Here is a 20456-nt window from a genome sequence, read left to right on the forward strand (position 1 = left end):
CTTGTTATTCTATTATAAAAGGCAACCAGATTACTAAAACAAGAGCATCCTGTAACAAGTTCATGTTGGTCTGCACAAATACAACTGCCCTTATCTGCCCAATTCTATATACAAGGTTTTATCAATTTTTCCAAAAACTTAACAATTACAGAAGAAATACAAACTGATCTACAGTGTGATGTCTCCATTCTACCACCACCCTTATGCAATGGAAATATTCCTTGGCCACTTTTATGGATAAGACTTTCATCAAAAAGCCAAGCTAACGAAAATCAATCCCTTAACACATACTCAGTATTCCGAATACATCCTCTTCATTCAATATTAATCCATCAACCCTCCGTATCCTCTAGGAGTAAAGCCTGGAAAGACTTTTAATGGAATTATATTGATGAAGTGCATATAATAAACAACCAAGTTATACCAACTAGTTTCACCAACTAAGGCTGTTGGCATCTTCAGGGTACATAACTGATGTAAGGCACTAAAAAGTAAAAAACTGTTACAAACTATAATCAACCGATTCCAATTATATTAAACAAAGAACGGAGCGCATACAATACATTCATAGGGCGTGGATAATATCACTTCTTGTTATTTAGGAACGTTCTATAGTTGGCACTATAATTCAGTTCTGGCGAGTTGAAGGATCTGATAAGGGTCTTCCAGATCACAGGCAAGATTAGTCCTTGGTTCCTGTTAAGGTTTTCTATACAGCGGGCATCTGTTGTGGCCTCCTTAAAAATTCGGGAGCGGAAGTCCTCCTCCACGTAAGAAATTGTGCTTCTATCCCACTCTTGGTATGGTTCGTTCTTGAGAAATGAAAAGCTAACCCCTTTTCTTCTCTGTTATTATTGACGTCACCTATGTGTTCTTTTTGCCTAATTTCAAGGCTCCTTGAAGTTTGGCCAATGTAATTCAAGCTGCACGAGCAGGGTATGTTATAAACTACAGCATATTTGGAGAAAGGATGGCTAACTTTTGGAGATCTTAAGAATTGTCTAATCGTTTCTGTGGGTTTAAAGGCCACTCTTATCTTATGTGGTCTAAGGAGTCTAGCAATTTTATTGGAAACTGTCTCTAAGTATGGGATGACGATGGTAGAAATATAACGTACATCATCTTGTTGTCTTTGTCGGGGTTCAGAGAAAAGTATCTTGTGGACGAGTTTTTGAGGAAATCCATTCATGGTAAGGTTGGTGGACATCAGGGATAGTTCTTCCTGGAGGTCTCGTTGATTTGTTGTAAGGAGAGAGGCACGGTTCTTCAACATGTGTACAATACTAAGTTTCTGAGAAATGTGGTGGCAGGAAGTGAGATGTAAATGAATTGGTAGGTTTGCGGTAAACTGAGAGGTTGATACCACCATTCGGAAGCTTCTTAATTAAAGTGTCCAGAAATGGTAATTGGTTATCTTTTTCAAGTTCTAGAGTGAATCTGATTGTGTGGTGTAGAAAGTTGATTTTGTTAAGAAAGCTGAACAGGTCCTTTTTTTGTGTGGTTCCAAACGATAAAGATATCGTCCACGTATCTCCACCATACTGTGGGTTTAGGGTCTGTTTGAGTTAAGATTTTACTTTCAAAATCCTCCATAAAGAGATCAAGATGGAGAGAAGGGGCTACCCATTGCAAGGCCGGTCAATTGCTGATATATGGTTTTATTCCATAAGAAAAAGTTTGATGTTAAACAATGACGGAACAGAGAAGTAATGTCTTGTGGGAGCAATCTTCCTAAAATGTTGATGACTTCCTCCACAGGGATGTTAGTGAATAGAGATGTAACATCCAGGCTGGCAAGTAAATCCGTATTAGAGATAGAGATGTTGTTCAGTTTCTCAACGAAATGTTGCGAATTTCGTATATAAGTATCTGAATTATGGATGTGTGGTTTGAGGAGGCCTGCCAGGTGTTTAGATAACAGATAAGTTGGCGAATTGATTCCATCCACAATCGGGCGTAGTGGTATTCCATTTTTGTGTACCTTAGGAGCACCATATAGTCTTGGTGTTAGTGGATGAATGGATTTCAATCTTTGTTTTAAGTCTATAGACCAGTTCGCCATGTGACGTATTAAATCATTGGTATCATTGTGGTTCTTTAGTGTTAGGTCTGTGACTAGGACATGGTAGGTTGACGTATCCGACAATAAGCTGTTAATATTATCTTCGTAATCATTGGTGTTTAAAATCATTGTTGAATTTCCCTTATCTGCTTTCAATATGATAATGTCTTTCTTTTTCTTCAAACTATACAATGTTCTTTTTTCCAGAGTAGTGATGTTTTTGTTAGGAGTTCTGGAAGATGAGAGGATGATACTACTTTTTAATCATCTTCTTCTTCTGAAGTTTCTCCCACTTAAGTGGGGTCACTGTTTGTAATGCGTCTCCTCCACACCTTCCTGTCTTGGGCTGTCACCACATCCAAGTTCTTCATCTTCAAGTCCTCTTCTACCAGCTCCCTCCATCTCTTCTTTGGCCGCCCACGCTTCCGCCTTCCTTGCACATCCATCTGCATGACCCTTCTTCCCACATATTCGTCCTCCATCCTCATCACATGACCAAACTATCTCAACCTTGCCTCCTGTATTTTCGCTCCTAAGTTCGTAACTTTCACTGTTCCCCTGACATAGTCATTTCTCAGACGATCCTTTCTGGTCACACCGCACATCCACCTAAGCATTCTCATCTCTGCTACTTCCATCCTGCTGATGTTATTTTTCCTCAGGGCTACAGTTTCTATAGCATATGTCATAGCTGGCCTCACTACTGTCCTATAAATTTTGCCTTTCAGATTGATCGGCACCCTCTTATCGCATAACACTCCAGCCATCTCCCTCCAGTTCCTCCAACCTGCTTGTATCCTGTATCCCACTTCCTTCTCAGCTCCTCCATCTTCTTCCACTGTTGAACCTAAGTATCTAAGATGATACTACTTTTTAATCTAATATCATTAGCTATGGGTTCCGGTAACGACGAGACTACCTTTTCTCTATTACAAATGATATCCACTTTAGGGACATTATGAGGTGTTTTCACAAAATTGAAACCTTTTTTAAGTATATTGATCTCTGCTTTTGTTAATACATGATCCGATAAATTAAAAATAACTTTGCTGTCTGGTAGAAAAGGATTTGACTTAAAATGTTTTGTATAAAGATGGTTAAATTTTTTGATTTGGTTTTGTTTGCTTGTTGTAAAGACTTTATTATAGCTAGCAGTGACCATTCTGTCCAAATGCGACCATATATCTTAATCTAAAGTAGTAGAAATATTGTCATAAATCTGATAACAGTCTAAATCGATTTGGCTTAAAAGAAACCTGGTATGCTGTATCCGTTCACGTAGCAGTGCCAAAGATGTTTTAAAATAAATATGTTTCACTCGTCTTGAATGGAATTGTATAGAAAAGAAGATTGTATAGTTTGAAGAACTCCTCAAACCACACATCCATAATTCGGATGCTTATATACGAAATTCACAACATTTCGTTGAGAAACTGAACATCTCTATCTCCAATATGGATTTACTCGCCAGCCTGGATGTTACATCTCTATTCACTAACATCCCTGTGGAGGAAGTCATCAACATTTTAGGAAGATTGCTCCCACAAGACATTACTTCTCTGTTCCGTCATTGTTTAACATCAAACTTTTTCTTATGGAATAAAACCATATATCAGCAATTCACCGGCCTTGCAATGGGTAGCCCCCTCTCTCCATCTTGTGCTGATCTCTTTATGGAGGATTTTGAAAGTAAAATCTTAACTCAAACAGACCCTAAACCCACAGTATGGTGGAGATACGTGGACGATATCTTTATCGTTTGGAACCACACAAAAAAGGACCTGTTCAGCTTTCTTAACAAAATCAACTCTACACCACACAATCAAATTCACTCTAGAACTTGAAAAAGATAACCAATTACCATTTCTGGACACTTTAATTAAGAAGCTTCTGAATGATGGTATCAACCTCTCAGTTTACCGCAAACCTACCAATTCGTTTACATCTCACTTCCTGCCACCACATTTCTCAGAAACTTAGTATTGTACACATGTTGAAGAACCGTGCCTCTCTCCTTACAACAAATCAACGAGACCTCCAGGAAGAACTATCCCTGATGTCCACCAACCTTACCATGAATGGATTTCCTCAAAAACTCGTCCACAAGATACTTTTCTCTGAACCCCGACAAAGACAACAAGATGATGTACGTTATATTTCTACCATCGTCATCCCATACTTAGAGACAGTTTCCAATAAAATTGCTAGACTCCTTAGACCACATAAAATAAGAGTGGCCTTTAAACCCACAGAAACGATTAGACAATTCTTAAGATCTCCAAAAGATAGCCATCCTTTCTCCAAATATGCTGGAGTTTATAACATACCCTGCTCATGCAGCTTTATACATTACGTTCTATAGTGCCAACTATAGAACGCTCCTAAATAACAAGAAGTGATATCATCCACGCCCTATGAATGTATTGTACGCGCTCCGTTCTTTGTTTAATATAATTGGAATCGGTTGATTATAGTTTGTAACAGTTTTTTACTTTTTAGTGCCTTACATCAGTTATGTACCCTGAAGATGCCAACAGCCTTAGTTGGTGAAACTAGCTGTTTATTATATGCACTTGATCAATATCCCATTAAAATTCTTTCCAAAGCTTTTTGGTCAAGAAAATTAAATGTTTTTTTTAACACATAAAGCCTGCTTTACCAGAAGGGAGCACTCTAATAAAGTGATCATTAAACAGCTCAGTTATGTCATCTGCCTTGGTCACCCACTACAATCTCTACCCAGTAATCCAATCCATCCATTATAATTATTCTTCCTACTGGCCACACAGCAAAATAACTCCTTTGGGATGCTCCTCCTCCACCTCTCTCTTTATATCCATCCATAAGCTCTGCTTTTAAAATCTGCTATCATTGTTAACAAATTTTTCTTAATCACCTCCCACACAAAGACCTCTCTAACATCATATTCTCTTACGTTTTTTCTTGGCATCTTATTACTTATGGCAGCCCATAAGTTATAAGTTGTTACAGGTCAGAAAGATTATTTTTAGAGTCAGCCATGGCTGTGAAGAATTCTCTAACCTGAACAAGTATGGTTGTATTAATTTGCCAAAAGTTTTGGAGACTGTTATCTTAAGATCAACTCTTACATAGCTGTAATCCTTTATTTTTACACATTAGAAGGTACCAAATTAGAACTTTAGATCTTTTTGTGCATTACAATTGGAATTATTTTACTTACTCTTTGTCGCATGTAAACTATAACATGCTGGTTTGAAATACAGCAAAAAAGCCAGTCAATAAACATCTTTTTTTTATAAATTACTTTATAATAATGTTAACAGTATAACCAACACCAATATTAGCAAGTTTAATACATTTATTAAACTTGCTAATATTTCACTGGTTTTCAGCATCATAAGAACACAATGATAACTGTGACAGGCACACAAACTAAACTAAATAATTGTATAAACAATATAAATTGTAACTGACACCTAATGTCCTTTCACAACACTCTCTATGGGATAAATACAAAGTCCATTTTGAGAAGTCCAGCTATTAGGTCTTAAAATGATAGTCTTCCAGATCTTTGTAAATTAATGCCACCATACTTCTTGAGGTTGGGAGAGTGCTTCATAGCTGATGATTCTAAGAATAGCCTCTCAAACCTGTAATGACTACGTAATATAGATGTTTTTTTTCATCTGATCTTATGTGAAGGAGTATCAAGAGGATGGTCTGGCAATCCGACTTGCCATGCAGATGATTTCAAATGTAATTTTTATGTTCTTCCAGGCAGATATTTATTAATGTCCAAAAGAAAGCAAAGGAATGATGTTTTCCCATTCACTGGAACAGCGCCCATGGATGTTGACATTCATGAAATGTGCACCATGTAAGGGCATTCGATGTCAGTTACAATTTAAATAGTTTCTACAATTACTTAGTTTAGTCCTGTGTGCCTATCACAGTTATCATTGTGGTCTGATGATGCTGGGTAGAAAACCAGCAAAATATTAGTGAGTTTAACAAATGTACTTCTGTTATACCATTAAGCATTATGAATAATGAACAACACCTAAGCCTTTTTTTATGTATAAATTAGTTCGTTTAGTGTTATTAATACTGTTAAAATAAGTTATGAATAAATGTTCAACACCTAAGCTTCTCTATTAGAGGAGAAGCAGGTTCGAATGTTTGCAGTTATACTGAAAAGTGTGTTAGGCAACTGCTGCTCATGATTTAACAGGCCCAACAGAAAGCAGAGGAATGATGTCAGCTGTGCACCTCTTCTACAGGTACGTCGAGTGGACATACTTGTAGAAGAGGTATACAGCTGAAACAATATCTGTGAGATAGAGGTTGAAGTGAGTCTATGAGGGAAGGGCCATCTATGAGCCAAATAGCTCTCCTATCTCTCTTTTTTTTTTTAATGTGGCTCTTGCCCAAGATAGGTTTTTCTGTAAACCCATAGCACATTCATATCATGGATGGGCTAAGGAATTTTAGAGTTGCATCTCACATCTCCAATGAGGCTGGGATGATGCACCTGAAACCATCCTAAAAATTCTTGATGCTATCCAAAGGACACTGCCAACCTGGTTAGCCAAGTGGTTAGGATTCCTGCTCTTTAACCAACAGGCTTCAAGAGCAGGAATCCTAAAGAATGAGTAGTTATTTAGAAGCTGAGAAAGCTATTGACATGATGTGTTTATGCCAAGAAAGACCAGAGGTAAATGTCAGTCCAAGGAAATCTGATCCTGTTTGGTAATTTATATATAACTAAGGATAAGGGAAGGTGAGCTGAGATTCTTTTTTTGCAAGATAAAAGGCAAGGCTACATTTCTGGTGGCATTGAAGGTGACCAGGTTATCCTGGTCACACTGAAAAATGGTATGGAGATAGTTTTTAAGGCATTGGTACTTACTTTATTTTCCGAGTCCGGAACACCAATCATCCTCTCCATCCAAAAAACAGCGGTTTGTATCACCTTGTCATTGACTGTCAGAATGTCATCCATGGAGCACACATCAATTAGATCTGGGCAACATAAAAGATGTTCATCGGTTTGGACGTCTCCACAGTCACAGCGGTCATCATCTGCATAACCCCATTTCATCAGGTTACTTCTTACTTCTGCATCTGGACACTCCCACTCTAAGACAGTTCAAAGTCTTCAAGGTGCTATAGGGTAGGTGATATCCCTTGGTTAACTCTTCCTTAATTATGGGGGCTTCTTGAAGATGAACCGATTCTCTCCATAGAATAAGGCATCGGTCCTCGGGTTTGTGGATCAATGGTTTAGTTCTTTGAATAAAATTATGCCTCGATTTGAGTCGAGAAGCCGTGATAACATGGCCGTACATTGGATGTCTTTCGTCCGTCATCTGCTTTTTTTTTTTTTTTTCCCTCTCTCCAGAATGTATTAGTTGCAGATGATGTTGAAGTTTGGGCTCTCTGAGAACTACATAATTTGTTGAAAGTGTAGGATGAATGGAATGAATTATCACTGTCAAGCTGTGGATAAAATTAGTGATGAAGAGTAGAGCAGAAGGACCGGAGATAGTACTGAGCCCTAAGATATTCCTGCATTGGTGGCAAAGCTCAAAGAGAGGGTGCATGTCATGGCAGACAGCACCCTCTCTTTGAGCGTTGAGAATGACCAGAGAGAAAGCTAGCTATCCAATTACAGACACCAGCAGAAAAAATAAACAAAGGCAGTTTATGAAGCAGGCATCAATACCAAACATGAACAAAAGTCCAAGAAATGTCAAGTCAAGAGTGACAGCATATATTTCTCTCAATCTTTCCATGGCACCTGTCTGGAGAGAGATTAGCCTTGGATCTAGACTGGTGGAATATATGCTGGTAGGCCTTAAGGTAATGGAATAGAGATGACTGAGATGATGGTGACTGGTTGGTAGTTGGAGGGTAGGCTTGTATCTTCCTTTTTTGGAATAGGGCTGGATAAATGCCAGCTGAGTATAGAAGATTGAAAAGACAATAGAATATGTGTGTTAGCTTTGGGGAGAGATGATATTGGAACAAGAAGACTTTTTTAGTGCCAAGTTATTTAGTATTGTTCTTATATCCTACTGAAAAACCAAGGGAGGCATATGGTACTCAGTTACTGACATGAGAGAAGGCAAATTGCCTTTGTTATCTACAAAGGAGTTGAAGGGGAAAAAAGTGATGCCAAGAGGTTAGCTTTATCTTTGGATGCTGTAACAGTGGTGCCATCTGAATGCGAGAGAAAAGGGGAGGGTGAAAGAGCAGGTGAGCAGAAGATGCATCTGATAACCTTGGCCTTTTCAATGAACCAGAAAGAAAGGCTTTCATTAGACATAAAGCAAGTTTTCTGCTACTGGTCTTTATGCAGCTGGATTTACTGATGGTTGGTTTACATTATTGCATGCTTGGCAAAGCTGTGTGGCAAAGTATCTATTTATTGCAATATTCAGTATCTTCAGTTGCATGCTAAGTATGAAACTGGAATTCTTGATGCTCGTCCTGAGGTAAGCTAAGTTTTCTTTTTCTCACTATTTTCATATCTTCTGTAGAACACAGGACTTGGAAGATGGATGACAATTTTGAGTAGAATGAAGATAAAGGCCTTAATACTACTGAGGATCATTTCTGACTAGCTCAGTACAGGTATCTGGGTCAGAAGAGCAGAAATAATACACAACAGAAAAGAATAGTATATAAATCTACACAGTCTCAAGATATGTGAAATGATGCATGGCTTTAAAGGTACTATAGACTTATAGCCTTTTGTTCAGGGGATTCACATTAAAAAAAGTACATGTTGGATGTCATTTCAGGTAGACTTTTCATCACTGTGTTCTATATCCTGAAATGCTATCCAACATTCACATTAAAAAAAGTACATGTTGGATGTCATTTCAGGTAGACTTTTCATCACTGTGTTCTATATCCTGAAATGCTATCCAACATGTACTTTTTTTAATGTGAATCCCATGAACAAAAGGCTGTAGGTCTATAGTACCAGGTGTGGGCTAATGTTTGATAATCCAGGAATACTCCTCTAGAAGACAAACATAGAACTCTTTCACATCACATCAGGCCCTGCAGTAAGTACAGCAGTGGTCTCACCCCAGGCAATGAAATTCACATTACCACTTAGCATTATTATTAGTTTCAGTATAGGTAATATTTATTACCGGTCACTGCACATTATTAACCAATGAATCAATTTTGTGTTTGTCAACTTTCCTCTTTAATGCCTCAAAGAATTCCTCTACTTCTTCACTACTGGTATCTTCAATGTGCCATAAGCACAAAAAAAAAAGTTGCACTGTCCACTTTTCCATTTTGAAATGTGCCCACATTACTCTACTTAAAACTGCCTGCCATTCAACATTTTATTTCTTGTTTGATGTTGAACACTACAGCTGTTCTTTCCTTTTCCTAACCAGTAATGCCTAAATAAATCTTATAATTATTACTTATGTATTAGTATTCTTTGCCTCAAAATAAAAATTATGTCAACATGATATTTCTGAAATTCCTTGACTATCACTACTTCCTTTCCATTGATGCTTCTATATTAAGAGTTCCTATCTTCAAGTCTGAGGTTATTCCAGTAGCTAACTTATTATGACTGTTCAATTCCAGTTCTCTCATTAAAAAATAACAATAATAAAAATAATGTATGCATGGTTTGCACCAATAAAGAATGCAACATGGTTAGCTATCTCAAAATTAACAGACTATCCTTGTTCATTAGGCATCCAGCTAGATACTCAACCAATACAAAAAAGTTGAATTGAGTTCCAACTTTCTGCCTTTTTCCTTACTCTATTTGGCATTCACGGTTATGCTTATCATTGTGGATGCATTAAGTGCAGATCACTGACAATTATAATAATAATTATTATTCTCCTGTGTAATAATATTGTGAGAATATTATGATATCTTGTAATTTCAACAGCCATCTGAAATAACTGAAGTATAAAGTTGCATTCTTCAGATTATTTGAAAGAAAAGGGCACCTGTGGCACATATAATGCATGGAAAGAAAAACATTAAAATTGGAAAGTCGTTCCTTTTACATCAATCAAAAAATTTTGAATATGTATAGTATCATTATAATTCTACATATTGGTACAGAATACAATTTGATCATTTATAAAAGTACCAAACTGCTAATCCATTTGTATTCATTCATTCAGCAACCAAGTAAATCCAAATAGGATCTACTGTGAAAAATGTTGCTCACACAATGATCAGATGCTCTAGTCCTCATTATCAAGTGTACATTTTTTTATGACAAAAACTAATTTTTTTATCCCTACAAAAGCTGTAAACCTATAATATATTAATACAGAGGATGAACTAATTTTTTTTTAAATGCATTATTTATTTATTTTACATAACCTGGTAACTACTCTATAGATCAAACATGGAACTTTTAAAAGCCACTTTAGGCCTGAAGTGGGGGTGATGGTCTCACACCAGGTGAAATTCATCTCGCACATAATGATATGCACAAACATTTATACCCATGATAATGGAACTCGAATATACAACCTACTGGCTATGAAAAGCAGAGATGTTATCCACTTAATCAACCAGACCAGAAAATCCTCAAATTCTTCAGAAACACAAATGTGGATAATTGACATGAATTATAATTTCTGCAAAAATTATATTTTCTCGTTATTATATAAGGCACTACTTACATTTAGATCTCTAAAATATTCATTATAATCCAAGGCATAGCCAACAATGAATTTACATGGAATTTCAAATCCAATATCTGGAAAGAGAAGGAATTTTAATAAAAAAGAATACAAGAATTTAAAATTATAGCTTCTCAACACTAGACATAAGTCATTGAACAATGACCTGAAGGTTGCTAGGTTATGTAAATATTATGCAATGGTGATATATATATATATATATATATATATATATATATATATATATATATATATAAAGCAGATGGTACGCATAGTAAATGAGCAACATGTTACAACATACTGAGAGAAAAAAGGTTTTAATGGCAGTTGTACAAGTTATTGGAAACATGTAGGTACCAGAATTAATAATAATTTATGAATGCAGATATTTTGGTCTGAATCTAACAGATCATTGGTGCACAAGTAAATTCATAAGGTGAATCACAAGATTGTTATTCCCTTTCAAAGATATGAGCCTTGTCCTTGAATGAAACCATGCAACAGATGGTAAATAAATAAATATATAATTACTATTATTACTATTATTATTATTACGGGCAACTCCAGGGAGTCATTAGACTCATCGAGGGAGGCCCCAAATCATATTCATCACAACTATCTGACATTCATACAGTATCTATCATACCTCGCCTTAAACTCATTCACTGTCACAGCATCCACTACAGACTCAGGGAGCGCATTCCACTCATTCACTACTCTAAAAGTAAAGAACCCAGCTCTAACACCTTTACTAACCACACTTTTGCCAAGTTTCCATGGATGTCCCCTAGTCCTCCCACAACCAGCCCTGTTCTTAAAAATATCTTCTGAATTAATTTTATAGAAACCCTTCAGTAATTTGAATGTCTCAATCATATCTCCCTTCCTCCGCCTATCAACCAATTTTTGCAACCCACAAATCCTCAACCTGTTCTCATACGGTTCATTCCACAGACCTGCTATCATCTTGGTCACTCGCCTCTGGATCCTCTCCACCTCCTCCCCATCAAGAAGAAACCTAGGTGACCAAATCTGAGCACAGTAGTCTAGATGGGGTCTTATCAAGGCTCGATAGAGAGGAACAATAACCTGCTTGTCTCTGCTTGTCAACGTATTCTTCAGCAACCAAGTGATTTGATGAGCTATTTTGGTCACTTTTGCAATGTGTCCCCTAAATTTCAATTCCTTATCCACCAACACTCCTAAATCTCGTGCCTCATCAATTTCCTGGAGCAGGGTTCCACCAATGCAGTAAACTGCCGCCAATCTTTTCATCCCAAAATGCATAACCTTACATTTTGCCACATTAAACTGACATCCATTCTCCTTAGCCCAGACCTCCAATCTATCCAAATCATCCTGCAAAATTTTGACGTCATCTGCATTCACTATTGTCCTACCCAACTTCGCATCATCCGCAAACAAATGTACTGTTCCTCTCAGATCATTTCCTATATCATTTATGAACAAATTAAACAGCAGTGGTCCAAGAACAGATCCTTGTGGCACACCACTAGTCACAGGCCGTCTTGTGGACTCTACTCCCGAGTAAACCACTCTCTGATATCTCTCCGTCAACCACCCTCCTATCCATCTCACCAACCCTATGTCCATTCCCATATGCTGCAATTTACTGATTAGAATTCCATGTGGAATCCTGTCAAAGGCCTTGGCAAGGTCCAGTAGAATCACCGTAAACCCATTACCCTTATCCAGTTCAGCCGTCACTGTGTTATAATACGTGAGCAAGTTACTGAGGCATGACCTACCCTTCACAAAACCATGCCGTCCCCGATACAGTATCCCATTTTCTTCTATCCAATCTTGTATTTTCCTCTTGACTATTTTCTCTAAGACCTTGACAATGATTCCTGATATGCTAATCGGTCGGTAATTTACAACAGCAGTCTTGGAACCACCTTTATGCAGTGGAACTATTTTCCCCTCTTTCCACCCGCTCAGGACTAACCCAGACTCGAGACTCAAATTAAACAAAATGGTCAAGGGTACTGACAATTCTTTAGCTGCTTCTCGTACAACACGAGCTGGTATACCATCCAATCCCACAGATGTATTGACATTGAGGTTATGCAATACACTACTCACCTCCACTTCATTAACCACAATTCCCGTATAATCTACTGGTTTATTCGTTTCTGCAATGTCACCACCTGGATGATATACTTTTGCAAAGTGCTCACTCAGTAACTCAACTATCTCAACTGATTCAGTTACCTCCCTACCATCGGTATTCTTTAAAATCAATCTGCCATGTACATTTTTCCTTTTACTTGCTACATATCTAAAAAACTGTTTAGGATTCTCTTTAGCCTGCATGGCCAATGTTCTTTCGTAATCCTTTTTTGCTTTTCTTACCACACTCGTCACCCTTCTGGCCTGCGCTTTATACCGTTCATGTGCCTGCCGGTCACCCTTCTCCTTAAATTCCCTCCATAGTTGTTTCTTTTTTTGCAACTCAAGCTTAATGGTGTTATTCATCCATTTAACCCCTACTTGATTTATTATTCGGACTCTAGGTATACAGTCAGCCATTGCTTCATGCAAGCACTTCTTAACTACCTCCCATGCACTATCAACTTCTAGTCCTTGCAGTTGTACATGCCATGGCACTGAACTAATCAAACTCCTAAGCTTGTCATACTTTCCCGCCCGATAATTCCACATGTACCCTGTCTTAATTGAAAATTCTACACCTTTAGCCACCTCCCAAGTTAAGACCCTATGATCACTCTCACCGATTGGTGGCAATGTGGTCATATTTGTTACAGCCAAATCCTCAGATGTAATTACTAGGTCAAGCACTCTCTGACCCCGAGTATTTTCCATTACATGCTGTCGCAGATAGTTGTCCCTTAATAACCGCATAAAATCCAGTTCCTTCCTCCCGTGAGTCCTCTCCTCACTCCAATCAATGCGACCATAGTTGAAATCTCCCATAATAATCACCCTCCTTCCACCCATTTCTTCTATTTGCTTGTGCATACTGTCACCACCATCTTTTCCATCACCTGGTCTATAGCAGCACCCAATTGTATATTTAGTTCTGCTAGCCACAATCTCACACCAAATGGCCTCAAATGTGCTCTTTTCTCTATCCTGCAATTCAACTTCTATTCTCCTTGGCTGGAGCTCATCAGCTATCATCAACAATACTCCTCCCCCCATTTTATTCTCTCTGTCATTCCTGAACACACTATACCCATCACATTCAATCCCACTAGTTATATCATCTACAGTCAGCCATGTTTCACTAATACCTATAACCTGTGGTCTGGAAGTGCCAACCATGGCCAAAAACTCTTCCTTCTTGTTCCTAATACTCCTAGTATTAGTGTTTTACAGGAATTAAACTAAACTAAAATAAAAAAATTTAAATACAATAAAATAATATGGGGGGGGGCACTTGCCATTTTTCAGGATGAGACTCCCACATTTTTGCTATGCATAGTCATTCTGATTTAAGTTTGGGCAGTGTAAAAGCCCATCTGCGCACTCTGCTCAAACTTAAAATGACAACAATATAACAAGGCATGTATTGGACCACAAAATATTGTGATCAGTGTTCACTCTGTGCTTAGTCAGGCCAGATTTTTCAGGCTTATTATGGGTGATGCAAGACTGGTGTTTCTCCAGGTCTTTCTCAATAAACAATTCTGTTTGTTCACAGTAAGAGTGGAGGCAATCACAATGAACCTGGCAAACATCAGGGAGGATAACCAAGAGGAGAGTTTATTAATAGGAAAGAATGCAGAACTAATCTTTTGAGGAAAATTTAAAATTGATTCAGAGATTACCACGATGTATGAAATTGGAACTCCATGTACAGAGTTTGGATTCCAAGGAATCCAAACAGGCTTGTGTCACAGATGCATTTAATCTTGTTTGAAGTGCATTCTGTAGTATGTCACTTTGGATGATGTCAAGTTCTAGTTGAAGATCCTCTGGTTGGAGCAGACATGCTCTATTAAGCAGGAATTTAATGCTGCTATTTTCTTAGATGAATTGTAGGTGAAGGTGAATTTCCAGTGAACAGAAGCTGTAAGAGGAGGATGCCCAACAAGGCCAAATTTCTGTCCTTTTCTTTTTCCATAGTGAAAATGATGTCCAAGTTGTTAATTATGGTTAGGATCACGGCTAGAGATATTTCAGATTCAGACCAAATGACGAAAACATCATCCACACATTTTATCCAAAAAGAAGCTTGCAGATGATGCCATCTGTTCACACCACAATTTTCTTTTTAGTTCAAACTGGTTTGAAGTTTGTCTTGTACATAGTCTTATAAAAAAAAAACCTTTTAAATTATATTTTCAATGATATTCATTTTTATCCTGCTCAAAACCAAGTGGTGATTACTTCCTCTTATAATCTAACAGATAAGCTTAGGTGTTGACGGTTATTCATGACTTATTTTTTTAAACGGTATTAACAACACCAAACAATTTTATCAAAGAAATGTTTTATTAACTGCTTATATTTTGTTGAATTTCAACTCAGCATCATCAAAACACAACACACTTGTGTACATGTGACAGTGAGTGAGTGAAACAATACAATTGCAATGGACAAAAGATCTAAAATCCTATTTTTTGGCACCCTCTAAAAAAAAAACTAAAAAAAAAAAAACTATAAGTGAGTTTCTCTTGGGATAACACTCTCCCAAATTTTTGGCAAATTAATGCAACCATATTTGTTAAAGTTGGGAGAATTCTTCAAAGCCATTGCTGACTCAAAAAACAATCTTTCAGATCTGTAACGACTCCTAAATGGCGCATTCGTTATCTTCCATTTAATCCTGTGTGAAGGAGTGTCGAAAGCGTGGTCTTCCAGTCCTGACTTGCCATAGTAATAGTAGTGAATGTATTTTTCATGTTCTTCCAGGCAGATGTTAATTGATCTTCCTATTTGCAGATAATAGGCCAGGTCACAGGGAACTTCATACACCCTGGGTGTGCTAAAGGGTGAAGTTTATCCTTAGGCGATTGGATCAGAGTTGCTAGTTTGACATGAGGTTTGAAAGTGGTGTGAAAGCCATGTTTCATCAATACTTTGGCTATCTCTTCTGATGTACCTCTGACATAGGGAATAGAAATAGTCATGTTGTGTTCTTGTGTATTAGGGAAGGGCAAAGTAATGTGACTATGCAGTATTTTATCTATTTTGTAGGGATTATAGCCGTTGGCCAAGAACATATGGCGAAGATATTAGAGTTCTCTGGTCAGAGCTGTATCATTAGAACAAATAGCCCTGGCTCTGTGTGTAAGTGTTTTTAAAATGCCATACTGTTGGACTGGACGATGATGTGATTGTTTATGTAGGTATCTTCCTGTGTGTGTAGGTTTTCTGTAAATGGAAAAAGATCTGAAAGGTGGGTGATTAATGTGTCAAGAAATGGTAAACAGTAATTCGATTCTTTTTCTACTGTGAAGTGGATTTTGGGGTGTTGGATGTTTAGGTAGATGACAAACACATCCAAAGTGTCTTGTCCATGGAGGCCAGATGGCAAACATCATCTACATAGCGTAACCACACTAGTGGCTTATATGTAGCTGTGGTAAGTACTTTGTTTTCAAAGTGTTCCATGTAAAAATTTGTTAACGGGGAAGAGGGGAGAACTGATAGCAGTATCATTAATTTGTTTGTAGAATTTTCCTCCCCATGTAAAGCAACCCGCATTCATAGTAAATTTAAATAATTCAAAAATATCAGGGGGAAATTTAGACTTGATTAAATCAAGAGTGTCTATAAGTGATACATTGATAAATAAAGAGGTGACATCAAACTAACCATTATGTTTGAATTTTTTAGGATAAGATTTTTAAAACAGTTTCTATGCTATTGACTATGGGGCATAGAGGGATATTAATTTTGTGGATTTTTGGTAATCCATAAATATGGGATGGTTTAACATGAATTGGTTTTATTTTCCTAATGATTTCTTTGGGCCATGATGTCACTTTTTTCAGTCTGTTTTCCTTTGAGACATAGTGGGGTCTCGATGTATCTTTTGATACGTGGAACTGTCACATAGGAGATCCTGCATTTTTCTGTTATACTATTTTTAATTCATGATAACTGTTGCATTTCCTTTATTGGCTTTTGTAATAATAATATGTTTATTCTTACATAACTTTTATAGGGCAGTTATTTGATTATGTGGCATATTGCTTTTTTGGAGGTTTAGCCTTGTTTAGAATACTTGCTATATCTAGACGCATGTTATTGGCCACTGCCAGCAGAAGATCGTGGATGCCCCGTTCTACTTTCATCATAATTTATAATTTAGGAATTTGTTTGGGCGTGATGGCAAAGTTATGCCCTAGACTGAGAGCATTCTTGGCTTCTAAAGCGAGTGTTTCAGATGATAGGTTTATGACCACGTGGTCTCATCGAAGTTGCAGTCGGGACTTCGTATGAGTTGTAGTAGTTCACATTTCTTCAGGTGTCTGCTTTTTATTTTTGTAAATTCTTTTTTTGCTGCAACTTCAGAGATGTGATGTAGGACAGTCCACATTTCAGGATTTAATATGTTGATTAGTTCTTGTTGTAGAGCTGTGATAGAGCTGTTTAGCTTACTAAGCTCTATGTGAGTAGCGGCAATTTGTTCTCGGAGAAGCGCTAAACTTGCCCAGCGATAAATACGATGTGCCTTTGCCAATTGTAACTTTTCTTTAAATTTCAGAAAAGATGGAATGATATCATCATCGCAGCATCGTTTAAGGAAGGCTAACCTGTTCAATTTCAGTTTCAACTTACGAACCATTGTGCTTTGTATACATCTTCTCTGTGCAGAATCATCAATCTAACTGTTATTCAGGACTTATTTTTCCTCTTCAAAATCTCCTATATACTCTTACATCTTGAACCTGTGTTAAGATTATTATCAATAATAACATAGTCAATAAGACTTACTTGTACAAAAATTCATGTAGAGAGAGAATACGTCTTTATGTTGGTACATTGTGATAATTAGTCGATGTCCTGAACAGAAATCCAGCAGGTACTTACATTTATTATCATCTTTGCTTTTTTTTTTTTTTCCACATTTTCACAAAATGTTTTTATGTGTGGTATTCGCTCTTATTAATTTTCTACCTTGCTACTGAGATATCCGACAAGCACCAGCTTTTATTTTTTCTTTTCATCATCTGCCCTTCCTAGCAGAACTTTCTGTGGGACCATAAAACACAAATAAGTCACTGTCCAATTTCCTATTTTGAGGTAATCCTGAACTTCAACTTTCACAAAATTTCCCGCATCAATAATCATGATTACTGTTTAATAAAAAAATTAATTCCTTTTGTCAACAGTCTTTGATTAAGAAAGGAAATTACTGTACTGTAGCATATTGTCATAATACTTGTCAGGTTAGTGGGCTGTTGTAATTGTAATTTACATATAGTTGAAACTGTTCAGGATTTTATTTTTAGTTGTCAATATTTACATCATTTTCCTGGGAATTATAATTATAAATAACTTATAATTATCAGTTAGGTAAAAATGCTTTGCAATGTATCATTGAAAGCTACAGGAAGATTTCTGTAATTATTTTTTTTACTACCGTAGGCTTTTTTTTGCCACTATAAATGGTTCAATTAAAAATAAATTAGGAATAAAATAACTGACAATTTTTACTGGGCAGATGCACTTAAATACCAACTGTCATTACATTTCATCTAGTCAGTATAGAATTATTACTATCAGATCAGATCATTATTCTGTGAATAAAAATACAATTAAAATTGAAACATGGACATGTTCCAAATGCCACATTTTATTAAATGTGGTTTATTCAATGTGTAATTTTATTAAATTCAACACCCATCAAATGCAGTTCCTACTACATATACGAGGGTGGTCTCAAAAGTTCTCGGCCTAACAATGAAAAAACAAATTTATAATTTCAAACTGAAAACATAATATTTTATTTATCATTATTTTGTATTATTTTTAATTCGCTTTAAGTGTATTGCTATTGTTTATTTATTTTTCATAAAAAATGTCAAATCGCTAATTTTTTTATAAGTCCGGGTAAATGAATTAATTTGGATCAGTGGAAGTCAAACAGCGCGCCGAGTGAATACGATTATAAGCAAAGTGTAAAAACTTGATTCTAGCTTAAATATTAAATATTCCAAAGCACATTACATCGGTTTTTTACTTAGGTTAAGTCCCATGTGAATATTGTAAAAAAATAAACTTTGTTTGTCTCAGTATAGTTTGTATTAGATGTTTTTGTAAATAACTCTTTTGAAGCAAACTGTATATACTGCTTTAATAAGAATATGTTAGTGTGTTAAAAAAAAAGGCAATGTTTTTGTCGCCGAAGCTGTGCATGGTGGCATTAGAAAGATTGTTATTGAAACTTGTATGTATGAGAAAGGCTTGCGGGCTCTAAGTGTAAACATCTCTGAAGTCAGTCAAGAAAGAGTTCAAACAACTTTCCGATGACTGGCAACTCACAATCAAAAGAAAGCGGAGGAGAATCAAAGGCATGCCGAACTTGAAACTTAAGATGAAAGACTCATACCGATTCTTTGGCGGGTTGCCAAACTTCATGCGAGGTCTCAGAGGAGGCCTAATAAAAAGGGATACCGGTTCCAGAATTGCTGTCAGAGAGGAGGCCGCCCAGTCCAGAGTCGCTGTCAGAGAGACTGCCTGGATCCACGTTGCTTGAGAGAAGAGTTTCCCGCTTCCAGAAAGGAGCTTATCGGTTCGAGACGTCGCTAGAGAGAGACTACTTCTAGGCAGCAGACAAGGTTTCAAATTGCCGAAAGGAAGAGTTCCAATTGTTTACAGGCTAAGTTAATGTCAGACATTCATCAGTGTGTTGCGTTTTCATTACAATTTGATGAATCCAACGACTTCACTGATATTGCTCAATTAATGGTATTTATTCGCATGGTATTTCAAGATTATTCAAGTAAAGAAGAACTTTTGAAAATTATACCATTATTGGGAAGGACTAGGGAAGAAGACATTTTTTCGGCATTTGATGAATTTGTGAAACAACACAAACTTCCACTATTTAAACTTTTATCTATCACTGATGGTGCTCCTGCAATGATAGATAATAAATCAGGCTTCATTTCATTATGTAAAAACGATGACAAATATCCAAATTTTTTAACGTACCACTATATTATTCATCAACAAGTACTGTGTAGTAAAAGATTAAACACAAAAGATGTTTTGGATATTACATTTAAAATTGCAAATTCTGTTCGAGGAAAAGCCCAGCAACGGCGGTTATTTAAATTACAGGCAGATGATGATAGGGAACTTCTGTCGTACAATAATGTTCGCTGGCTCAGCAGAAGTCAATTTTTAGAAAGATTTCTTGTATTAATCAACGATATAAAAAAATTTCTCGATGAGAAAGGAGATATTTATCCACAATTGACTGATAAAAGATGGTTGTTACACTTGTCATTTTTAGTAGATTTCTGTACGAAATTAAGCAATTCAAATTTAGAGTTACAAGGTAGATATAAAAATTTAATTGACATGTTAAGTTCAATAAAAACTTTCCAACAATACTTTCTTTTATTAAAGAAAAATATAAATGACCGCAAATTTAGACATCTCCCATATTTATTAAAATTTTTTGAACAAAATCAAGAAATGCTTCGCTATGATTTAAAAGAATTTATTTGTGAAATAGAATTAGTTGAGGAAGAAATAAATTGTTGCAAGTCTAGCTG

The 20456-nt window shown here is 36.6% G+C and overlaps 1 protein-coding gene across 4 annotated transcripts in view; it reads right to left on the reverse strand.

Annotated features, from left to right (window-relative positions):
* LOC150100446 (hypoxanthine-guanine phosphoribosyltransferase-like) overlaps positions 1 to 20456 on the reverse strand; it is a 137070-nt gene that overhangs the window by 31865 nt on the left and 84749 nt on the right. For 3 of the 4 annotated variants that reach the window (XM_090403148.1, XM_090403146.1, XM_090403147.1), the window contains exon 7: positions 10732 to 10808. The exons of the other annotated variant lie outside the window; for it this stretch is intronic. In XM_090403148.1, coding sequence (XP_090259274.1) covers positions 10732 to 10808 — 77 coding nt within the window. The remainder of the gene's footprint in view (positions 1 to 10731; positions 10809 to 20456) is intronic. 4 annotated transcript variants of the gene reach the window in all.

The sequence above is a fragment of the Typopeltis vanoorti genome, chromosome 13 (genome assembly GCF_054136105.1).
Source record: "Typopeltis vanoorti isolate ZY-2024b chromosome 13, IOZ_Tvanoo_1.0, whole genome shotgun sequence".
Taxonomy (NCBI): Eukaryota; Metazoa; Arthropoda; class Arachnida; order Uropygi; family Thelyphonidae; genus Typopeltis; species Typopeltis vanoorti.